The following is a 19,541-nucleotide window of genomic DNA, read 5'->3' as shown; positions in this document are numbered from 1 at the left end:
AGTCCCCCATGCTGCCCGCCACGCAGTCCCCCCATGCTGCCCCCCATGCTGTGCTGCGGCTGAGTGGTCCCCACGTGCCCCCGCACTGAGGTCTCAGGTGGGACCTGGGGTGACCCTGAGCTCTGGGTCCTGCTGTCGTGTGACTCCCCACACAGCCAGCGCCCCAGGGGAACGGCATAGTCCCCGCAGCGAGTGCACCGCATAGAGAGACACTAAATCAGTCGCATTCTTGTGGTCCTTAAAATTCCGTTGAATGAAAAAGTTTTAGGGAACATTAACTACGAATTGTTTATACATTAGCTGTTCTCAGCTTTAAAAGGCTTCTGGTACCTTTCAGGCCTCACAGAGAATTGATTGAATGACCGTTAAAGTTAGAACTTAGGAAACTCCTCTCCTCCGGAGGGACTTGAGGCAGCATAAACACCCGGGCCTCCAGCTCGGGGCTCCGAAGGGAAGGAGGCGGGCGGCCCAGGCTGGACGTGAGGCGGCCCGGAGCAGAGCCATCTGCAGGCCCCGCCCTCTCCCTTTGCAAAGCGACACAGCGTCCTGGCAGGACGGGCTGTGGGGCTTCAGGCTGTGAGATGCTGTTTGCTCTTTGGGGACCCATCCCCTGAGAGGGAGCAAATCTTTGTCGTCGGCCTGTCCTGGACTTTCCTAGGGAAATAACGGGTCATTATTCAGACTTCACTTCTCTGGGTGTTACTCTGATCTCTGCTCTTGGGCCTCCAGCCAGCCCATTGTATTGCAGGAAATTTTATTTCCTGCTTGTCTGCAAAGACTTCAAGGGTTAGAAGAGACTATAAAAAGGTTACTGAGTTGGGTCTGGCAGCTGCCCCGTGAGGAGAGAGCCGGCGTATCAGTCACTACCCCTCGGGGCCCTGCTCCGCTGCGTCCCCCTGAGGACAGCCAACCCCCGGGAACGAAGCCCCCGCTCTTGAACCGAGTTCCCTCAAGAAGCTGCCCTTGAAGGCTTCTTGTGGAAAGAAACCGCTATCAGGAGAAGAAAGTTGTTCAGTTTACAATTGTCTAGTGCAAGGATTAACTTTTTACAGGCAGGAAAGATTTTGGAAAGCAACACCTGCTTGGTTTTGAACCTCAGGGTTACAGAGTGCAGAGTCTGAGATAGCAAAGGAATGCGGCCCCCCCTCATCCCACCCCACCCCCGAAAGCGCCTCTGGCACCGGCACACCCGGTGGTGCAGGGCTCCCAGCCAGAGGACGGCGGGGGCAGGGGCACCCTGGCTGGAGTGCGATCCCCCAGTGAAGGAGGCCTGCTCCCCTGTCTGGGCGCCCAGACACCACCCAGTGCCGTCCCCTCGTGCGGGATGTTACGGACCTTCTCCCGCAGGGCAAGGCCCGGATGCTGGTGGCTCTGGAGGAGCCCGTGGGCCTGCCCGGGCTGGGCTTCCTGGTCTCGGGGCCCAGCTGCGTTTGAACAGGTGTGCGTCCTCTGGAAGCAGGGTACTCATTCTTGGGGAGTTCAGTGCTTTTTCTGCTCCCACCATATCACTGGAGTCCCACTGCCCGTCCCTCCTCACGGCCAGCACTCGGCCCTCAGGCCCTCGTTGCCACATCGCCTGGGCCGCCTCAGCCAGGACACGGGGCTGAGCTTTCCAGAGTCCCCTGGTGAATCCCTTTGCAGGGAACAGCAGCTCCTTGCTAAAAAACTAAAGCACGTAGAAAACCCTGAATGTGTGTGAGTTGCCCTGCACCAGGTCCACTGTCGGAAGCGCAGGTGGCTCAGGAGTGCCCCCTGCTGGGGGCACGGCGCAGCCGTGGGCTCACAGGCCCGCACGCTGGTCCAGGTCCTGAAGCAGCTGGTGCTGGAGGCGGGAGCCCCACTGTGAAGCGTGCTCCGGAATGACCCTGGGAAGCAAGTCAATGAGTCCTTTATTCAGCAGAATACGTCTTGCTCCATCAGCAGAGGCCCGTGGGGTACAGGAGTCATACGGAGGGCTGAGGCTTTTCCCTGGGCTTTTGGACGGGGCCTCACGTATGGCTCCGCTGCCGGGTGGCCAGGCCAGCCGGTGGAGCTCAGGGCTGGGATTTTGTTTTGTTTTGTGTTTGTCCTGACGGCGTGTCGAGAGGAAGGTCCCCGACTATGTTGGCGGGAACATCCGTGTCTCCCGGTGTCTTGACACATGGGACTGTACGTGCAGCCCCAGGGTGCCCTTTTGCCAAGGTAGCGGGCGTGGTCAGAGGGACCTCACGTGGTTGCAGGGACCTTGAGGCCCGTCTCTGTAAGGTCGCCGCCTGTGGGAGTGACTTGCCGCCCCATCGGTGCTCGGGGTAGCGCGGCCACCCTTTTCTTAGATCCAGGAGGGGTGTTGGGGAAGCCCCTCGGCCACAGAGTGGGAGGGAGGCTGGAATACACCCCCAGCCCCAGGGTCCAGTCCCAGGAGAGGCGGCAGGAGCCCGAGTGCAGCCCTGCCCCGTGATAGCCGTGGGAGAGAGCCCCATGTCCCCTCCCTGGCCACTACCCCGGGGAGCGGGGGCTCTCGTTCAACGTCCAGTGTTCGATTTCCGCTCGTTTTGTCTGTTTGGCCTTTTCCCTCCGCCCAGTCCGTTTCCCAAATGGAAGCGCTTCCTTCGGGGAGTCTGGGTGCCCCTCTCACCCACTGTCTCCTGCTTCCGCTCCAGACAGTTCCATGGCTACCTGGACACCCTGATCAAGGACATCTTTGTCCCCAGTCTGCAGTGGCACGCGGGGAGGACGGCTGCAGCCATCCGTACAGCGGCCGTGTCCTGCCTCTGGGCGCTTGTCAGCAGCGGGGTCCTGTCAGATGAGCAGGTAGGGCTCATGCGTCCTGGACCCAAGAGGGGAACAGACTGTGCCCTGGGCTTCCGGGGCCTGCCTGGCACACCTGCCGCAGGTGAAGAGCGCTCACCTGAGTCTCCTGTCCTGACAGCGGCAGCAGATGCTCCCAGACAGACCGAGGGGACGGGACTATGGGGCCGGAGGGCGAGCAGAGGTCTGGGGGGAAAGCCCGTTGTTTCCTTGGGTCACCTGGGGGATTTCTTAAGTGATCGTTACTGTTTACAAGAAAAGAATTTCATCACAGGAGTCTGACTCAAAGAGCGTTGTTTGTATTCATATTTCCAGATAGATGAGGAATTGAGGAAACAGTAGAAGTAGGGAAAACATTGTGGTACCTGAACAGCTGTTACTTAAGTTGAAATGCCCCCCAAACTTTACTGGACACGATACCCAGTCCTGCTAGTAAGTAGTGGGCTGTGTAGGATCGGTGCCTAAGACTTTCTGAATAACAGATTTTTTAAAAACCGACTGACCGATGTTCAAATTATCTGGATTTTAAAATCAAGATTCAGGTCTGCTTCTTACATAGAAATTTCGAAGTAGCTTTCCAGACGCAATCATACTTGCATCAAAACCAAGTCTCTTCAGTGACGGGCAAAGTACACAGTGTGTGAGTAGCAATCTCTGTCACCAGGGTGGCACCAGCCGTGGCCCACAGCTTGTGTGGTTTTTTTTTATTGCAGATACAGGAAGTGCAGGAAACGTTGATGCCTCAAATTCTAACCACCCTGGAAGAAGATTCTCAGATGACTCGATTAATTTCATGCCGAATCATTAACGTATTTTTAAAGACCTCTGATGGTGTGATAGATCCAGACAAATTCATCAAGATTTATCCTGGTAGGACATTCTTCTTTTCCAATCATATGCCTCTGTTTGCTTGACAGTTGTTTCTTTGGTAGGAAAAATAGAAAATGCTACTTTGACTTCGGGTCAGGTTGGTGCTATGAGTCTAAACGTGGATGTGACAGGTATGACGTCACTGAATGTCACTGAATAAGTAACGTAGCACGAGAAACAGGACAGACGTCTTGTGGACTGGAATTGCGGGGTGGGTGGGAGCATAGACGCCCACGGCGGCCAGGGTACCACCCCGTGGCCTTCGGTGTGAGGGCTGCAGCCCTGCCTCGCATCCCCCGTGTCACTGCCTCTTGGAGCCTGAGAGCACCGATGAGTCCGGGCCACAGAAGTGAAACCCGGCCCCGAGCGGAGCAGCGTCGCTGGAGGTGGGCCTGCAGCCGAGAAGCTCAGGGGCTGGTGGGTGTGCCCACGCCGGGGGGGACGGGGGAGGTGGAAGGTACAGGCCCTCAGTGCCATCTTCTCCACATGTGGTTGGGATCGCGGAAATCTGCAAGGGTAACAGCCGTTCCAAACGAGTTGAGCACTTCCTGCGGCAGGGGCCACGTCTGGCCCCAAGGGTGGCAAGAAGCAGCCCAGGAGGCGGACGAGGAAGACCAGGCTTGCCGGCAGAAACAGGAGCCGAAGAAACTGGAGGAGCTGAGAGGGGAGGCCTCGGGAAGGGCCCTGCCCACAGGCGGGATTAATAAATGTGGCAAAAAGCAGTTCCTCACGCCTGAGACAGTGGTGACCCTTAGCCCCTCCTGTGTGAATATCTGGATTCCCTGCCGTAACATCTGTTGCCGCCTACAGCTAGAATGAAGTGTTATCTTAGAACCTATTGCATGTGTAAGAATAAACGTTTGGGGCTTCCCTGGTGGCGCAGTGGTTGAGAGTCCACCTGCCGATGCAGGGGACGCGGGTTCGTGCCCTGGTCCAGGAAGATCCTACATGCCGTGGAGTGGCTGGGCCCGTGAGCCATGGCCACTGGGCCTGCGCATCCGGAGCCTGTGCTCCGCAACGGGAGAGGCCACGGCAGTGAGAGGCCCGCAGGCGCGTCGTGTAGATCTGTGAGAAGAGCACGCATTGATAGAAGTCTCACCCGTTCACAGGAAGCGTTTTTGCGGGTCAGGAAGGACTGTTAGTCCACTTTCGGCAGTGGGACATCTGGTCCCAGAGGCTCAGCAGAAACACAGCTGATGTAGCTGGTGGCCGTCGTGTCACCGGGCCCTCAGCTCTGTCCCCAGAGCCACGGTGGGCAGAAAGCGGGGTCAGCAGACACCCTTCCTGTGCCGTCTGCTCCTTGGGGAGGATGGGGCGTGAGGCCTGTGTGTGACTCTGAGTCTGAGCATCTCGGAGCCGGGGGGACCCCAGCCGCCTTGCAGGTCAGAGGGCGAAGACGCCCACACTGGTGTGAAGCACACCTTCAGTCCGTGTCCACGGAGTCCACCCCTGGGCCAGAGTGGCCGAGGGTCCCGGGACACCCGCTACCACCAGCCCCTCCCCAGCACCTGCCTGTGGGTTTCCCAGGCCAGGGGCCGGTGCTCCACGAGTGCTGAGAGCTTAGCTGGGAGCCGCCTGCCCTGGAACCTCTCCTCACACTCCTGTCTGGTCCCTCCTTGCAGAACTCTTAAAACGCCTGGATGACGTTTCCAACGAGGTGAGGCTGGCGGCCACTACCTCCTTGGTCACCTGGTTGGAGCGTGTCGGGAACGAGGCCGGCAAGTGCTATTACCAGAGCAGCATTCAGCACCTGTACAGGGAGCTGCTCGTGTACCTCGACGACCCTGAGAGCGCCATCCAGGACGCAGTTCTCGGTAAGAGCTTCATCCCCATACTCGGGCCAGCCGCACGGGAGCAGCTGGCCGGGCGCCCGGACTCCCTTGGGCCCGCAGTCTTGCAACCCGTGTCCTCCGAGTTACTGCGGGTCCCAACGAGCTTGTGTCCTGTGGGTTACGGCCCCTGGTGTTCACCGTGGTAGAAGTTAAAACTTGAGAAAATGTTAAGGTACTGATTAATTTCTTTAAAATAACAACCCATTACATTTTAACATAAATAACGTGGTTTTGAAAGATGTGTTTTGTAAAACAAAATAACAAGAACAGTGGCATTATTTTACATTTCTGTGAATCTCTCAAACGTCGAGCTGATAGAAGACAACCAGACGCACATCTCTGCGTTGCGTCGGTTATGATGTGTGTCGTTTGGTTAAAGTATGTGAAAAACAAACGGCCCACACAGATGTAGTTGGAAGAGAGGAGTATCTTGATAGCGGTCCTCTTCCTTACCGCACCCTGACTGGACAGGTGGTAGTCTCCTCAAGGTTCCTTGGAGTGTAGACTCTGGAGCCACTGTGGAACCACACCCGTTCCGCTCAAGTCCATCTATCCGCCCCGCGTGCTCATTAACGTGAACGCGCTCTGTTCTCAGTGTCAAAAAGTCACTGTTGACGTCAAGCTCAGAAAAGTCTTGGGAAGAACAGCTTCAGGAGGCTGTCAAGCTTTTGGTGGCAGAAACAAGTTTCTATAATTCTTATTACTGCTTGAGACCTTCAATTTTATCATCAGCCACGAATACTGTCGCTTCATTCACTTACAAGAAAGCATCCTGTTAAATCCCCAAGTCAGAAGAACAAGGGTCAGTTGTCACTGGTCATTCTTTCAAGTAAAAAGTGGCCTCTGGGAGCTGCCCAGCCCTCAAGGTCAGAAGAACAAGAGTCAGTTGTCACTGGTCATTCTTTCAAGTAAAAAGTGGCCTCTGGGAGCTGCCCAGCCCTCAGCCCCACTGCACATGCATGCGCCTCCCGTTCCATCCCAGGGTGCTGAAAAGCTAAAAAGGAAGGACACGGGTCGTATCCCCTGAACCACCACCGACGTGTGAGCGAAGCCACATGGCCGAGATGGCCATAAACAGACTTCAGTTTAGAGTGGGGTTCTAAAAACTGTTCAGATAACCCAAAAGAAGTCAAGAAAGGAGAACGAGAAGGACGCAGAGGAGGGACGACCAGGAAGCAGACAGAGAGCAGATCCAGCCACAGCGTGATCTGTGACCACCCGCGCTGGGCGCTCGGTGGAGGGCAGACGCTGTCAGTCCCTAGAAAATCCAGACTTCGTCAGAATGAGTTTACTAAAAGTTGGGTGCTCAGGGGTTGAGATTTCATAAAGTAGATGATTTTTATGCTCCTCTGAGGACATTAACTGACTCCTGCAGTGACTCACTCCCCAGAGCCCGGCCAGCGCTCGAGCCGCCCTGGCCTTGAGCCCTCAGTGCGGAGGGCGCCCCGTGAGCCGGGGGTCGTGCCCTTCGTGTCACTGTGGACGGAGTTCTGACTCACACCCGCTGAAGGGTCTCAGGGCCCCCAAAACCCTGGGGCACCCTTTGAGAGCCTCTGCCCAGGCCACCCGCAGGTTCAGATGCCCCGTTGTGCTTTGAGTGAGGGCACCGCGTCGCTGCTCTCCGTGGAACGGACACAAACTGTGAATTCGAGACCAATGGAAACTGCTTACAACGGCAACAGCTGAGAGCAGACAGGTTGTCTGCCTTGGCTTTGCACCAGGGGTCGGCACATGTGCCCGACTGGGGTTCCTGGCCAGCTGTCGCCCTCCCCGTTCATACAGACCTCACGGTTCGTACAGACGGTGAGCAGCGGGTACACAGACTCCCTCACACCTGCGCCCCACCATGCACAGCCTCCCCCGTGATCAGCAGCCCCTCCGGGTGCTGCATCTGGTCCAGTCAGTAAGCCTCACAGACACGCCACAGTCACCCCAAGTCCATGGTTTACATTAGGGGTCACTCTGGGCGCCGTACGTTGTGTGGTTTGGACAAGCATGTAATGACGTGTATCCATCGTTGCATTCATATTCTCATACAGAATAGTTTCACTGCCCTAACACTCCTCTGTGCTCCACCTGTCTGTCTGTCCATCTGTCCGCCCTCCCAACTTTAGCGACCACTGATCTTTCACTGTCTCCATAGTTTTGCCTTTTCCAGAACGTCACGTACTTGAAATCATACAGTCTGTAGCCTTTTCAGATTGCTTCTTTCACTTAGTAATGAGCATTTGAGATTCCTCCATGTTTTCTCATGGCTTGAGAGCTCTTTTTTTTTTTTTAGCACTAATATTCCATTGTCTGAATGAACCAGTTTATTTATACATTCACCTACTGAGGGGCATCTTGGTTGCTTCCAAATTTTGGCGATTATGAATAAAGCTTCTCTAAACATCTGTGTGCAGGTTTTTTGCCAACGTAAGTTTTCAGCTCCTTTGGGTAAATACCAAGGAATGTGATTGCTGGATCATATCATAAGAGTATATTTATTTTTGTAAGAAATCACTGAACTGTCTTCCAAAGTGGCCACACTATTTTGCATTCCCACCAGCAATGATGAGAGTCCTGTCGTTCCCCATTCTGCCAGCATGCGGTGTTCTGATTCTGGCCATTCTGATAGGTGTGTAGTGATATCTCATTTTAATTTGCATTTCTCTGGTGACATATCATGTGAAGTATCTTTTTATAGGCTTATTTTACATCTGTATATCTTCTTTGATGAGGTGTCTGTTAAGGTCTTTGCCCCCCCTCCCTTTATTTTTTTGGCTGCGTTTGGGGGCTACTCTTCGTTGTGGTGCGCGGGCTTCTCGTTGTGGTGGCTTCTCTTGTTGTGGAACAGGGCTCTAGGCATACGGCCTTAGTTGCTCCGCGGCATGTGGGATCTTCCCAGATCACTGATCGAACCCGTGTCCCCTGCATTGGCAGGCAGATTCTTAACCACTGCGCCACCAGGGAAGTCCCTGGCCCATTTTTTAATTGGGTTGTTTGTCTTCATATTGTTGAGTTTTAAGATTTGTATATTATAGATAATAGTCCTTTATCAGATATGTCTTTCTTAAGACTTTATTGTTAATTTTTTTGTTTCCCTTTAATTTTTTATTTTTTAAATTTTTATTGGAGTAGAGTTGATTTACAATGTTGTGTTAGTTTCTGCTGTACAGCAAAGTGAATCAGTTACACATATACATATATCTACTCTTTTTTAGATTCTTTTCCCATATAGGTCATTACAGAGTATTGAGTGGAGTTCTCTTTGCTATACAGTAGTTACTTATTAGTTATCTATTTTATATATGGTAGTGTGTTTGTGTCAATCCCAGTCTCCCAATTTATCCCTCCCCTCTTTTCCCCGCTGGTAACCATAGTTTGTTTTCTACATCTCTGATTCTATTTCTGTTTTGTAAATAAGTTCATTTGTATAATATTCTTAGATTCCACATATAAGCAATATCATATGATATTTTGTCTTTCTTTGACTTACTTCACTTAGTATGACGATCTCCAGGTCCATCCATGTCACTTAAAACGGCATTATTTCATTCTTTTTTTATGGCTGAGTAATATTCTCACATCTTTATCCACTCATCTGTCGATGGACATTTAGGCTGCTTCCATGTCTTGACTATAGTAAATAGTGCTGCTATGAATATTGGGGTGCATGTATCTTTTCAAATTGGAGTTTTTTCCAGATATATGCCTAGGAGTGGGGTTGCTGGATCATATGGTAGTTCTACTTTTTGTTTTTTGAGGAACCTCCATACTGTTCTCCATAATGGTTGTACCAATTTACATTCCCACCAACAGTGTAGGAGGGTTCCATTTTTCCACACCCTCTCCAACATTTATTGTTTGCAGACTTTTTGGTGATGGCCATTCTTACTGGTGTGAAGAGATACCTCACTGTAGTTTTGATTTGTCTTTCTCTAATAATTAGCAATGTTGAGCATCTTTTCACGTGCCTATTAGCCATCTGTATGTCTTCTTTGGAGAAATGTCTGTTGAGATCTTCTGCCCATTTTTGGATTGGGTTGTTTTCTCTTTTGACATAGAGCTGCATGAGCTGTTTGTATATTTTGGAGATTAGTCCCTTGTCGGTCGCCTCATCTGCAAATATTTTCTCCCACTCTGTGGGTTGTCTTTTAGTTTAGTTTATGGTTTCCTTTGCTGTGCAGAAGTTTTAAATTTAATTAGGTCTCATTTGTCTATTTTTGTTTTTATTTTCATTATTCTAAGAGGTGGATCAAGAAAGATCTTGCTGGGCTTCCCTGGTGGCACAGTGGTTGAGAATCTGCCTGCTAATGCAGGGGACATGGGTTCGAACCCTGGTCTGGGAGGATCCCACATGCCGCGGAGCAACTAGGCCCGTGAGCCACAACTACTGAGCCTGTGCATCTGGAGCCTGTGCTCCTCAACAAGAGAGGCCGCGATAGTGAGAGGCCCACGCACCGCGATGAAGAGTGGCCCCCGCTTGCCACACTGGAGAAAGCCCTTGCACAGAAACGAAGACCCAACACAGCAAAAATAAATAAATAAATAAATAAATCTGTTCTTTAAAAAAAAAAAAAAAAAAGAAAGATCTTGCTGTGATTTATGTCAAAGAGTGTTTTGCCTATGTTTTCTCTAAGAGTTTTATAGTGTCCGGCCTTACATTTAGGCCTTTTATCCATTTCAAGTTTATTTTTGTGTATGGTGTTAGGAAGTGTTCTAATTTCATTTTTTTACATGCAGCTGTCCAGTTTTCCCAGCACCACTTATTGAAGAGACTATCTTTTCTCCATTGTATATTCTTGCCTCGTTTGTCATAGATTAGTTGACCATAGGTGTGTGGGTTTATCTCTGGGCTTTCTGTCCTGTTCCATTGATCTATATTTCTGTTTTTGTGCCAGTACCATACTGTTTTGATTACTGTAGCTTTGTAGTATATTCTGAAGTCAGGTCATCTGATTCCTCCAGCTCCGTTTTTCTTTCTCAGGATTGCTTTGGCTATTCGGGGTCTTTTGTGTTTCCATATATATCAGATGTATCTTCCGCAAATGTTTTCTCTCAGTCTGTGGCAAAAGTTTTTAATTTTAATGAAGTCCAGCTTATCAATTATTTCTTTCATGGATTATACTTTTGGTGTTTATCTAAAAAATTATTGCCATACCCAAAGGTCACTTAGGTTTTCTCCTATGTTATATTCTAGGAGTTTTATTATTTATGTCTATCATCAATTTTGAGTTAATTGTCATGAAAGAGGTAAGGTCTGTGTCTAGATTTTTTTTTTGTTTTTTGTTCTTTGGATGTGGATGTCCATTTGTTCTATCACCATTTGTGAAAAGACTGTCTTTGCTCCATTGTATCGCCTTTATTTCTTTGTCAAAGATCAGTTGACAGTATTTATGTGGGCCTATTTCTGGTCTCTCTGTTCTGTTCCATTGATCTATTTGCCAGTACCACACTGTCTTGATTACTGTGGCTTTATAGAAAGTCTTGAAGTTGGGTAGTGTCAGTGCTCCAACTTTGTTCTTCTCCTTCAATATTGTGTTAGTTTGTTAATATCCACACAATAATTTGCTGGGATTTTAATTGGGATTGCATTGAATCTATATATAGATCAAGTTGGGAAAAACTGATACCTTGATAATAGTGAGTCTTCCTGTCCATGAACATGAAATATCTTTCCATTTATTTAGTTCTTCTTTAATTTCATTCATCAGAGTTTTGTAAATTTTCTCATATAGATCTTCTATACATTTTGTTAGATTTATACCAAGGTATTTCATTTTGGAAGGTACTACTGTAAATGGTATTGTTTTAATTTCAGATTGCACTCATTCGTGTCTGGTGTATAGGAAAGTGATTGACTTTTTAAAATTTATTTTTGGCTGTGTTGGGTCTTCGTTGCTGCACGTGGGCTTTCTCTAGTTGTGGCGAGTGGGGGCTACTCTTCGTTGCTGTGTGCACGGGCTTCTCATCGCGGTGGCTTCTCTTGTTGCGGAGCACAGGCTCTAGGCGTGCGGGCTTCAGTAGTTGTGGCATGCGGGCTCTAGAGTGCAGGCTCAGTAGTTGTGGCACGTGTGCTTAGTTGCTCCGTGGCATGTGGGATCTTCCCGGACCAGGGCTCGAACCCATGTCCCCTGCATTGGCAGGTGGAGTCTTAAACCACTGCGCCACCAGGGAAGTCCAAGTGATTGACTTTTGTATGTTAACCTTGTATCCTGCAACCTTGCTATAATCACTTATTAGTTCCAGGAGTTTGTCAGTTCTTCCCAATTTCAACATAAATGCTCATGTCATCTGTAAACAAAGACAGTTTTATTTCTTCCTTGCCAATGTGTATATTATCTTTCATTTCCTTTTCTTATCTTATCGCATTAGCTAGGACATCCAGTTTGGTGTTGAAAAAGAGTGGTGAGAGGGGACATCCTTGCTTTGTTCCTGATTATAGTGGGAAAGTTTCAAGTTTCTTACCCTAAGTGTCATGTTAACTGTAGATTTTTTTCATAGATATTCATTATTGAGGAAGTTACCCTCTATTCCTAGTTTACAGAATGTTTTTACTCATGAGTGGGTGTTAGACTTTGTCAAAATGCTTTTCTGCATCTATTGATATGATCATGTGATGCCTCTTTTAGCTTGTTGATGTGATGGATTACATGAATTGATTTTTGAAATGTTGAACCAGCCTTGCATACCTGGGATAAATCTCACTTGGTCTTGGTATGTGATGCTTTTTATACATTGTTGGATTTGATTTGCTAATATTTTGTTGAGGATTTTTGCATCTATGTTTGTGAGAAATATTGGTCTGTAGTTTTACTTTCCTGTAGCAACTTTTTCTGAGTTTGTATCGGGGTAATGCTGGTCTCATAGGATGAGTTAGCACATGTTCCCTGTGCTTCTGTCTTCTGGAAGAGATTGCAGAGAATTGGTTTCATTTCTTCCGTAAAGGTTTGGCAGAATTCGCCCCTGAACTCATCTGGTTCACCTACTGGGGCTGGTGCTTTCTGTTTGGGGAGGTTATTCATTATTGATTCAGTTTCTTTAGCGGATGTAGGTCCACTGTTAGCGGATGTAGGTCAACTGTTAGCGGATGTAGGTCCACTGTTAGCGGATGTAGGTCCACTGTTAACGGATGTAGGTCCACTGTTAGCGGATGTAGGTCCACTGTTAGCGGATGTAGGTCCACTGCGATTGTCTGTTCTTGTGGGAGTTTTGGCAGATTATGCCTTTCAGAGAATTGGTCCATTTCACCTAGGTTGTCAGAGTTGTGGGCAAAGAGTTGTTCAGAGAACCAAGTTTTGGTTTTGTGGATGATCTCTATTGATTTTCTGTTTCACATTTCACTGATCTATGCTCTGATTCTTCTTTTCTTCTGCTAACTTTGGATTTAATTTGCTCTTTTTTGTAGTTTCCTAAGGTGGTGATTTAGATTATTGATTTTAGATCTTTTTTTTTAATGTGTGCATTCAATGGTATAAGTTTCCCTGTAAGCACTGCTTTTCACTGCATCCCACAAATTTTGATAAGTTGTGTTTTCATTTTCATTTAGTTCAGAATATTTTTTAATTTTTCTTGAGATTTCTTCTTGGACCATTGTGGTATTTACAAATGTGTTGTTTAATCTCCAGATATTTGGGGATTTTCCAATTATCTCCTTGTTACTGATGTCCAGTTCAATTCCATGTTGTCTGAGAGCAGAGATTGTATGATTTCTGTCCTTTTATATTTGTGAAGGTGTGTTTTATGGCCCTGAATGTGGTCTATTCTAGTGACTGTTCCATGGGAGCTTGAGAAGAACGTGTGCTCTGCTACTGTTGGATGAGGTAGTCTGTAGATATTTGATTGATTGATGGTGCTCGTGGGGTCCGCTTGGGTGTACTCACCGATTTCCTGCCTGCTGGGTCTGTCCGTTTCTGAGAGAGGGGCATGGGAGTCTCCAGCCACAATAGTGGATTAATCTATTTCTCCTAGGAGCTATCAGTTTTGCCTCACGTTGTTTGACACTCTGTTACTGGGCTCATACGTGATAAGGATCGTTATGTCTTCTTGAGCACTGACCCCTTAATCATTATGCAATGCCCTCCTAACCCCTGCTCACTTCCCTTGCTCTGCAGTCTGCTCTGTGTATGGCTGTTGTAACTTTAATATGAAGCTAAGCTTGGCTTGATATTTATTCCTGGCATCATAAAGGTGTTTTCCTGTCTTGCAGAGGCCCTCAAAGCAGGCAGTGTCCTCTTCCCTGACCTCCTGGTGAGAGAGATGGAGGCCGTCCTCCATAAGCATCGTTCACCCACCCACTGCGAGCAGCTGCTACAGCACCTGCAGGGCCTGCCGCCCGCCCCGTGACCAGAGTCCTGGGAGCAGAGCCTCAGGGCAACAGCTGGGGGGAGCGAACACCCAAGCCACATCCTCACCTGGACTGGGATTCGTGGCCTTTAAATCTCGTCACAGGGCACCTTTCTGTCAACAGCCGGGGACCCTCACAAGCAAGCCTTTAACAGCAAGAAGAACGCATTCTCCGAGCACCGTGCCCAGTGCTCTCCTGGGACAATTCTGCACACCCAGCAGTTTTTGAAATAAAGAACTTTCACTGAGTGGCTTCTGTAGTTCATGGCTAACTCATGCAGTTCACCGAGAGGTCTGCCAGAAATCGACAGCCACCTTCAAATTAAATGTCAGCTTCTCACACCAAATCAGCACATTCTTCGTTTTAGTCTACGTGCACTGCTAGGTTCCTGGGTTATTGGTTCTTTCTTGCTTAAATGCCCACCGAGAAAGTTCTTGAGTATTTAAAAAGAAAAAAGACAAAGTGATTAAAAGGAATGTTCTTTCTTTGGGTTCTGTCTACTGAAACTTAATATCTCAGTGAAAGACTGAAAAGAATTTGAAATCTTAAGAACTATTATCAGTGGAATCTTTCCCATTTAAGATACACTGGAATTTAAAATGTTATGTGGATATATTTGGTCACAGTATTTTTTCTTAGGTCAGTAATTCTGACAGTTGAAAATAGGATGTTTAATCAGATATAATTTTGGTTGCTGTCTTGTAAGTAGCAGTACAGTAAAGTTGTATTATATTTTCCTGTACTTTCTATCCCCAAGTGCCTAAAAGAGTTCATTCTAAGTGAGTTTTATTTCCATAAGCCAAATATTTATGTTAACACAAGGGGGAAAAAATGCTGTGTTTTTTCCAAAAATCAAATACTAACACTTACGCTTTGGTATTTGAAAATATAACTTACAATATTGATCATAACTATTCTGTATGCCTGTCTTCGCGTGTTTTGATAATTGAAATTCAGACTCATTTCTTTCCTTAGATTTACCCCACAGTGATCGCAGCCTCCAGAATCCTGGGCCTTTGGACTGAGGGGTCCCCACTGCTCATTGTAGTGCCCTCTCTGGCCACCAGGTGGCAGGAGCTCCAAACAAGTTAAGACGAGGGTGTCAGCAAGGCTTCCAAGGGCTCACCCTCAGGGTGAGGGTCGGACCCGGAGAGGGGCTGAGAACTGAACCTGCAGCACAGACCTGGGTCACTGCACCCCCGGCCCCATGGTGACGCAGCTCCTGACCGCAGTGACCCTTGCGAGTCTCTGAAGCCACAGTTCCTCTCCAAACCCCATTTCTGTCCCCCAGCTTCCTGATTGCCCTCTCCGTCTGTGTCCTCTGCGTCCTCTGCGTGAGCTTCCTCAGCACTGTCTGGAGCCTGTTAGAGACGCATGTTAGCAGGTCTTGGCCCAGACCTACTGAATCGGAGACAATGGGCTGGGGCCCAGCGGCTGGCCCTCCGGGGGATTCCGACGTCCCTAAAGTATGGGGACCCTGCCTTGAGAACCACGCATTTTCACATCCGGCAAGAAGCTCCATCTTCTCCCTCTGGTCAGACGTTCAGTGTCACGGCTGAGAGGACACCACGTGCTCAACCCCTCCCCTCCCACAAGGCAGGCGGGTTGGGTGCCCCCCAGCTGCTGTCCAGCCCAGCTGCCACGCGGCTGCCATGGAAGCATCAGCGGTGCGCTTTCGCTTCTGTGCATCGTTAGGGGAACTATTCAGAGGCAGCACTGCAGTGACTCGGGACACCTGACACAATCTTAACAGCCTATGAGAGGTTATTTTTTTTTGGCCGCGCCGCACGGCTCGTGGGATCTTAGTTCCCTGACCAGGGGATCGATCCCGGGCCCATGGCAATGAAAGCGCCAAGTGTCAACCACTGGACCGCCAGGGAATTCCCAAAAGAAGTTTAATTTATTGATTTGTTCTTTTATGGATTGTGCTTTTTGTGCTGTATCTAGGAAGAGATTTTTTGCTGTGTTCAGGAAATTTTTCATTTCCCGAATTTAAGAAGCTCAAAATGTTATTTTCATAAAGATAATTTATCTGTTTGCCTCTACCTATGCTGTGGTTCAAAAACAAGTTTTACTTCCTTTGAAAATCTCCTTTCCGTGACCTAAATGAAAGTACATCCTTCTGGGGCGGTGGTCCCCAACCTTTTTGGCACCAGGGACCGGTTCTGTGGAAGACAGTTTTTCCACGGAAGGGGGAGACGGGATGGTTTGGGGATGATTCGAGCGCACTACATACATTTATTGTAAACTTCATCTCTGTTATCATTACGTTGTGATATATAACGAGATAACTATAAAACTCGCCATAACGCAGAATCAGCGGCAGCCCTGAGCTTGTTCTCACTCGCCGCTCACTGATAGGGTTTTGATGAGTCTGCAAGCGATCGATTTATGACGTTCTCTGTGCAGTCAGACCTCTCTAATGATGACCTGTATTTGTGGCCCCTCCCCAGCGCCAGCGTCACCGCCTCAGCTCCCCCTCAGATCATCAGGCATTAGGTGCTCACAGGGATACGCGGCCTGGATCCCTCGCAGGCGCGGTTCACAGTAGGGTTCGCGCTCCTATGAGCGTCTGATGCTGCTGCTGGTCTGACAGGAGGCGGAGCTCACCGCCACTCACCTCCTGCTGTGCGCCCGGTTCCTAACAGCGAGCCCTTGTTCTCTGGTTCCCTGGTTGGGGACCCTTGTTCTAGGGTGAGTTGCTCAGTTGAAGATGAAACACCTACCTTTTAGTAGCCAAAGACAGCCCCGTATGTGCCAGTATGGAATGACCGCTAAAATTGTAAAAAACAAGGAACACTACCCTGTGCGTGGAATGCGGCATATGTAAAAGGAGAGAAGGAGCTGCCTATCTGCTTTTATGTGCGTAAGACATTTCTAGAAGGTTACAAAAGAAACTGGTAAGAGTCGTGGCCTCTGGGAAGGGGACCTGTAGGGCTGAGAGACTGGAGCGGAAGTTGGGTCTATGCCTCTTGGTACCTTTGGATTTACTTTCTCGTGCACGTGTTCCGTAGTCAAAAATACAACTCAGCTGAGACTAACTCAGAAATCGGAAACCCGACTGACTTGGGTGATGGTCTTGGCTCCTAAGTCAGCACACCTGTTTCTTCTGTGTAACCAGAGCCCTATTCCAGGGAAGGATGTTCAGGATGAAGCAAAAGGTTTACCAAAAAGTTGTCTTGTTGAGAAATGAAAATGCAAAGACTTGTACCCAAGTGTCCATAGCTGCTTTATTCCAGCCCCAAACTGGAGATCACCCAAATGTCCATCAACAATTATGAATGGATAAACTGTAGTATATCCATACAACAGAATACTATACTGCAATCAAAAGAAACTAAACACTGCAACATGGGTGGCTCTCACAGACATTAGGCTGAAGTAAGCCAGATGTGAAGGAGTGCATCTTTTACTGGACTTCTAGACCAGGCAAAGCTATTCTATGGTTCTTTTTTTTTTTGCGGTACGCGGGCCTCTCACCGTTGTGGCCTCTCCCGTTTCGGAGCACAGGCTCTGGACGCGCAGGCTCTGTGGCCATGGCTCACGGGCCCAGCCGCTCCACGGCATGTGGGATCTTCCCGGACCGGGGCACGAACCCGTGTCCCCTGCATCGGCGGGCGGACTCCCAACCACTGCGCCACCGGGGAAGCCTCCATGGTTCTTTTTAACCCCTGAACTAAAGAAGGATGTTTAGGGACCTGCTGTGCTCTTTTCTCTACCTGTGTACGTGTGGATTTTGTGTGAACTTTTTCATAATTGAAAATACCAAAACTAAAAACAATCATTGGCTGAGTTTGGAATTGCTGTCAGAGGCTGCCTTCCCCAGGCAGGAGCGGGAAGCGTGGTTTCCCCTTAGCAAGCAAAGGCTTGCCTCTCCACTACCAGCTGCTATCTCAGTAGGGAGGCAGCAGCCTCCATTACCCCTCAGCCTCTCTCCTTTGACCTTGAACCCCCAGGGGTCTAAGCCTCCTTCCTGTGACTCTTCCCATAAGCAAGTGATGGCTTCAGGAGCTGGCTGGGACACAGGCCTGGAGCCTGCCCCAGAGGCAAGAGCACTTGCTCCGTTGTTCTTAGGCGCTTGTGCAGGGTTTTCTGAATGTTCTGGAAAAGTGTAATTTGAAGAGGCAAAGCAGTGCCCGTTGTCAGCTGACAGCACATGGTAACTGCAGACAGAAGAATCCATTTAGAAATCTAGGTGCTCTCTTCCTGGCCTAACTGATGGCACTTTTATCCTCTAGGACTTTACATTAGTTCCTTTATATTTCCGTTCTTCAAAAAGTGAGTTGACAGTTTTGGCTAAGATTGAGAGTGAAGAGAAGTGGTGAAAATGGCAAATGTAAAGGTGGGGACAACAACGGCCTTTTCTTTCTTTAATTTTTTACAAATGTTTATGTATTTATTCGGCTGCGCCAGGTCCTGGTTGCAGCACGTGGATCCTCATTGCAGCACGCGAACTCTTAGTTGCGGCACGTGGGATCTGGTTCCCTGACAGGGGATCAAACCTGGGCCCCCTGCATTGGGAGCACAGAGTCTTAGCCACTGGACCGCCAGGGAAGTCCCAACAATGGCCTTTTAAACTAATGTAGGGGGACTGGGTTTGGGGCAGAACACTGGCCCGTTTCCAGTGTCCCAAGGACAGCCATTTGAGTTGGGATTTTCAGACTCAGGATCAATTATTTGGGGCTGCAGGTCCAGGCAGGAGGTATTTTTTTCACATAAGCATACACATCAGTCTTGCTGCTCGCCTGGCCACCGCTCTTTACCTGCTGAAAATGACCCTCCTGGAAAGACTTCACTTGCCCTGAGAAGTGGCCTTGGTTTTCATGGCAGGATGACAGCTTTAGCAACTAACACCTCTCATGGAAGTGCTTTAGCCTGTACCTCTTCCCATTATTAACAAAATAAAATTAATGTTTCAGAAGCTACTGTTAACATTTCTCATACAACTTGAAAGCCTCAATGACATTTAATGGCAAAACTAAAATTAGGAATTTCGGTTTGGTGTACAAAGTCCCTACAAGATAAAAACGTACCTTCTTCCATCGACAGATGAATGGATAAAGTAGATGTGGTACATATATACAGTGGAATATTACTCTGCCATAAAAAGCAAAAAATTGAGTTATTTGTAGAGAGGTGGATGGACCTACAGTCTGTCCTACAGAGTGAAGTAAGCCAGAAAGAGAAAAACAAATACCGTATGCTAACACATATCTATGGAATCTAAGAAAAAAACCATGGCTCTGATGAACCTAGGGGCAGGACAGGAATAAAGACGCAGACGTAGAGAATGGACTTGAGGACACAGGGAGGGGGAAGGGTAAACTGGGACAAAGTGAGAGAGTGGCATGGACATATATACACTACCAAACGTAAAACAGATAGCTAGTGGGAAGCAGCCGCACAGCACAGGGAGATCAGCTCGGTGCTCTGTGACCACCTAGAGGGGTGGGACAGGGAGGGAGACGCAAGAGGGAGGAGATGTGGGGATGTATGTGTACGTATAACTGATTCACTTTGTTATACAGCAGAAACTAACACACCACTGTAAAGCAGTTATACTCCAATAAAGATGTAAAAAAAAAAAAGTATCTTCTAACAGTTCAGCGACGGGATTTCTCCCACCGACTCCGGCCCGAGGCCCAGAAGCGCCGGCGGCCTGGCCTCCTGCTGCGGGGCACGCGGCGCTGGTGACGCTCGCTCGGACGCAGCTGACGGAGCTG

At 48.8% G+C, this 19,541-nt stretch overlaps 1 protein-coding gene across 1 annotated transcript in view; it reads left to right on the top strand.

The window, feature by feature from the left end:
• Positions 1–14,729, top strand: part of DNAAF5 (dynein axonemal assembly factor 5) — a 36,684-nt gene extending 21,955 nt beyond the window's left edge. Inside the window, exons 11-14 of the mRNA XM_024763513.1 lie at positions 2,640–2,790; positions 3,501–3,657; positions 5,280–5,471; positions 13,681–14,729. Of these exons, the coding sequence (XP_024619281.1) occupies positions 2,640–2,790; positions 3,501–3,657; positions 5,280–5,471; positions 13,681–13,817 (637 nt within the window). The 3' untranslated portion in view covers positions 13,818–14,729. The remainder of the gene's footprint in view (positions 1–2,639; positions 2,791–3,500; positions 3,658–5,279; positions 5,472–13,680) is intronic.
• The last annotated feature ends 4,812 nt before the right edge of the window (positions 14,730–19,541 follow it).

Source organism: Neophocaena asiaeorientalis, unplaced genomic scaffold, assembly GCF_003031525.2.
Source record: "Neophocaena asiaeorientalis asiaeorientalis breed wild unplaced genomic scaffold, Neophocaena_asiaeorientalis_V1.1 scaffold223, whole genome shotgun sequence".
Classification (NCBI taxonomy): domain Eukaryota; kingdom Metazoa; phylum Chordata; class Mammalia; order Artiodactyla; family Phocoenidae; genus Neophocaena; species Neophocaena asiaeorientalis.
Note: the sequence above shows the minus strand (reverse complement) of the source record. Positions and strands in the feature narration are given on the sequence as shown.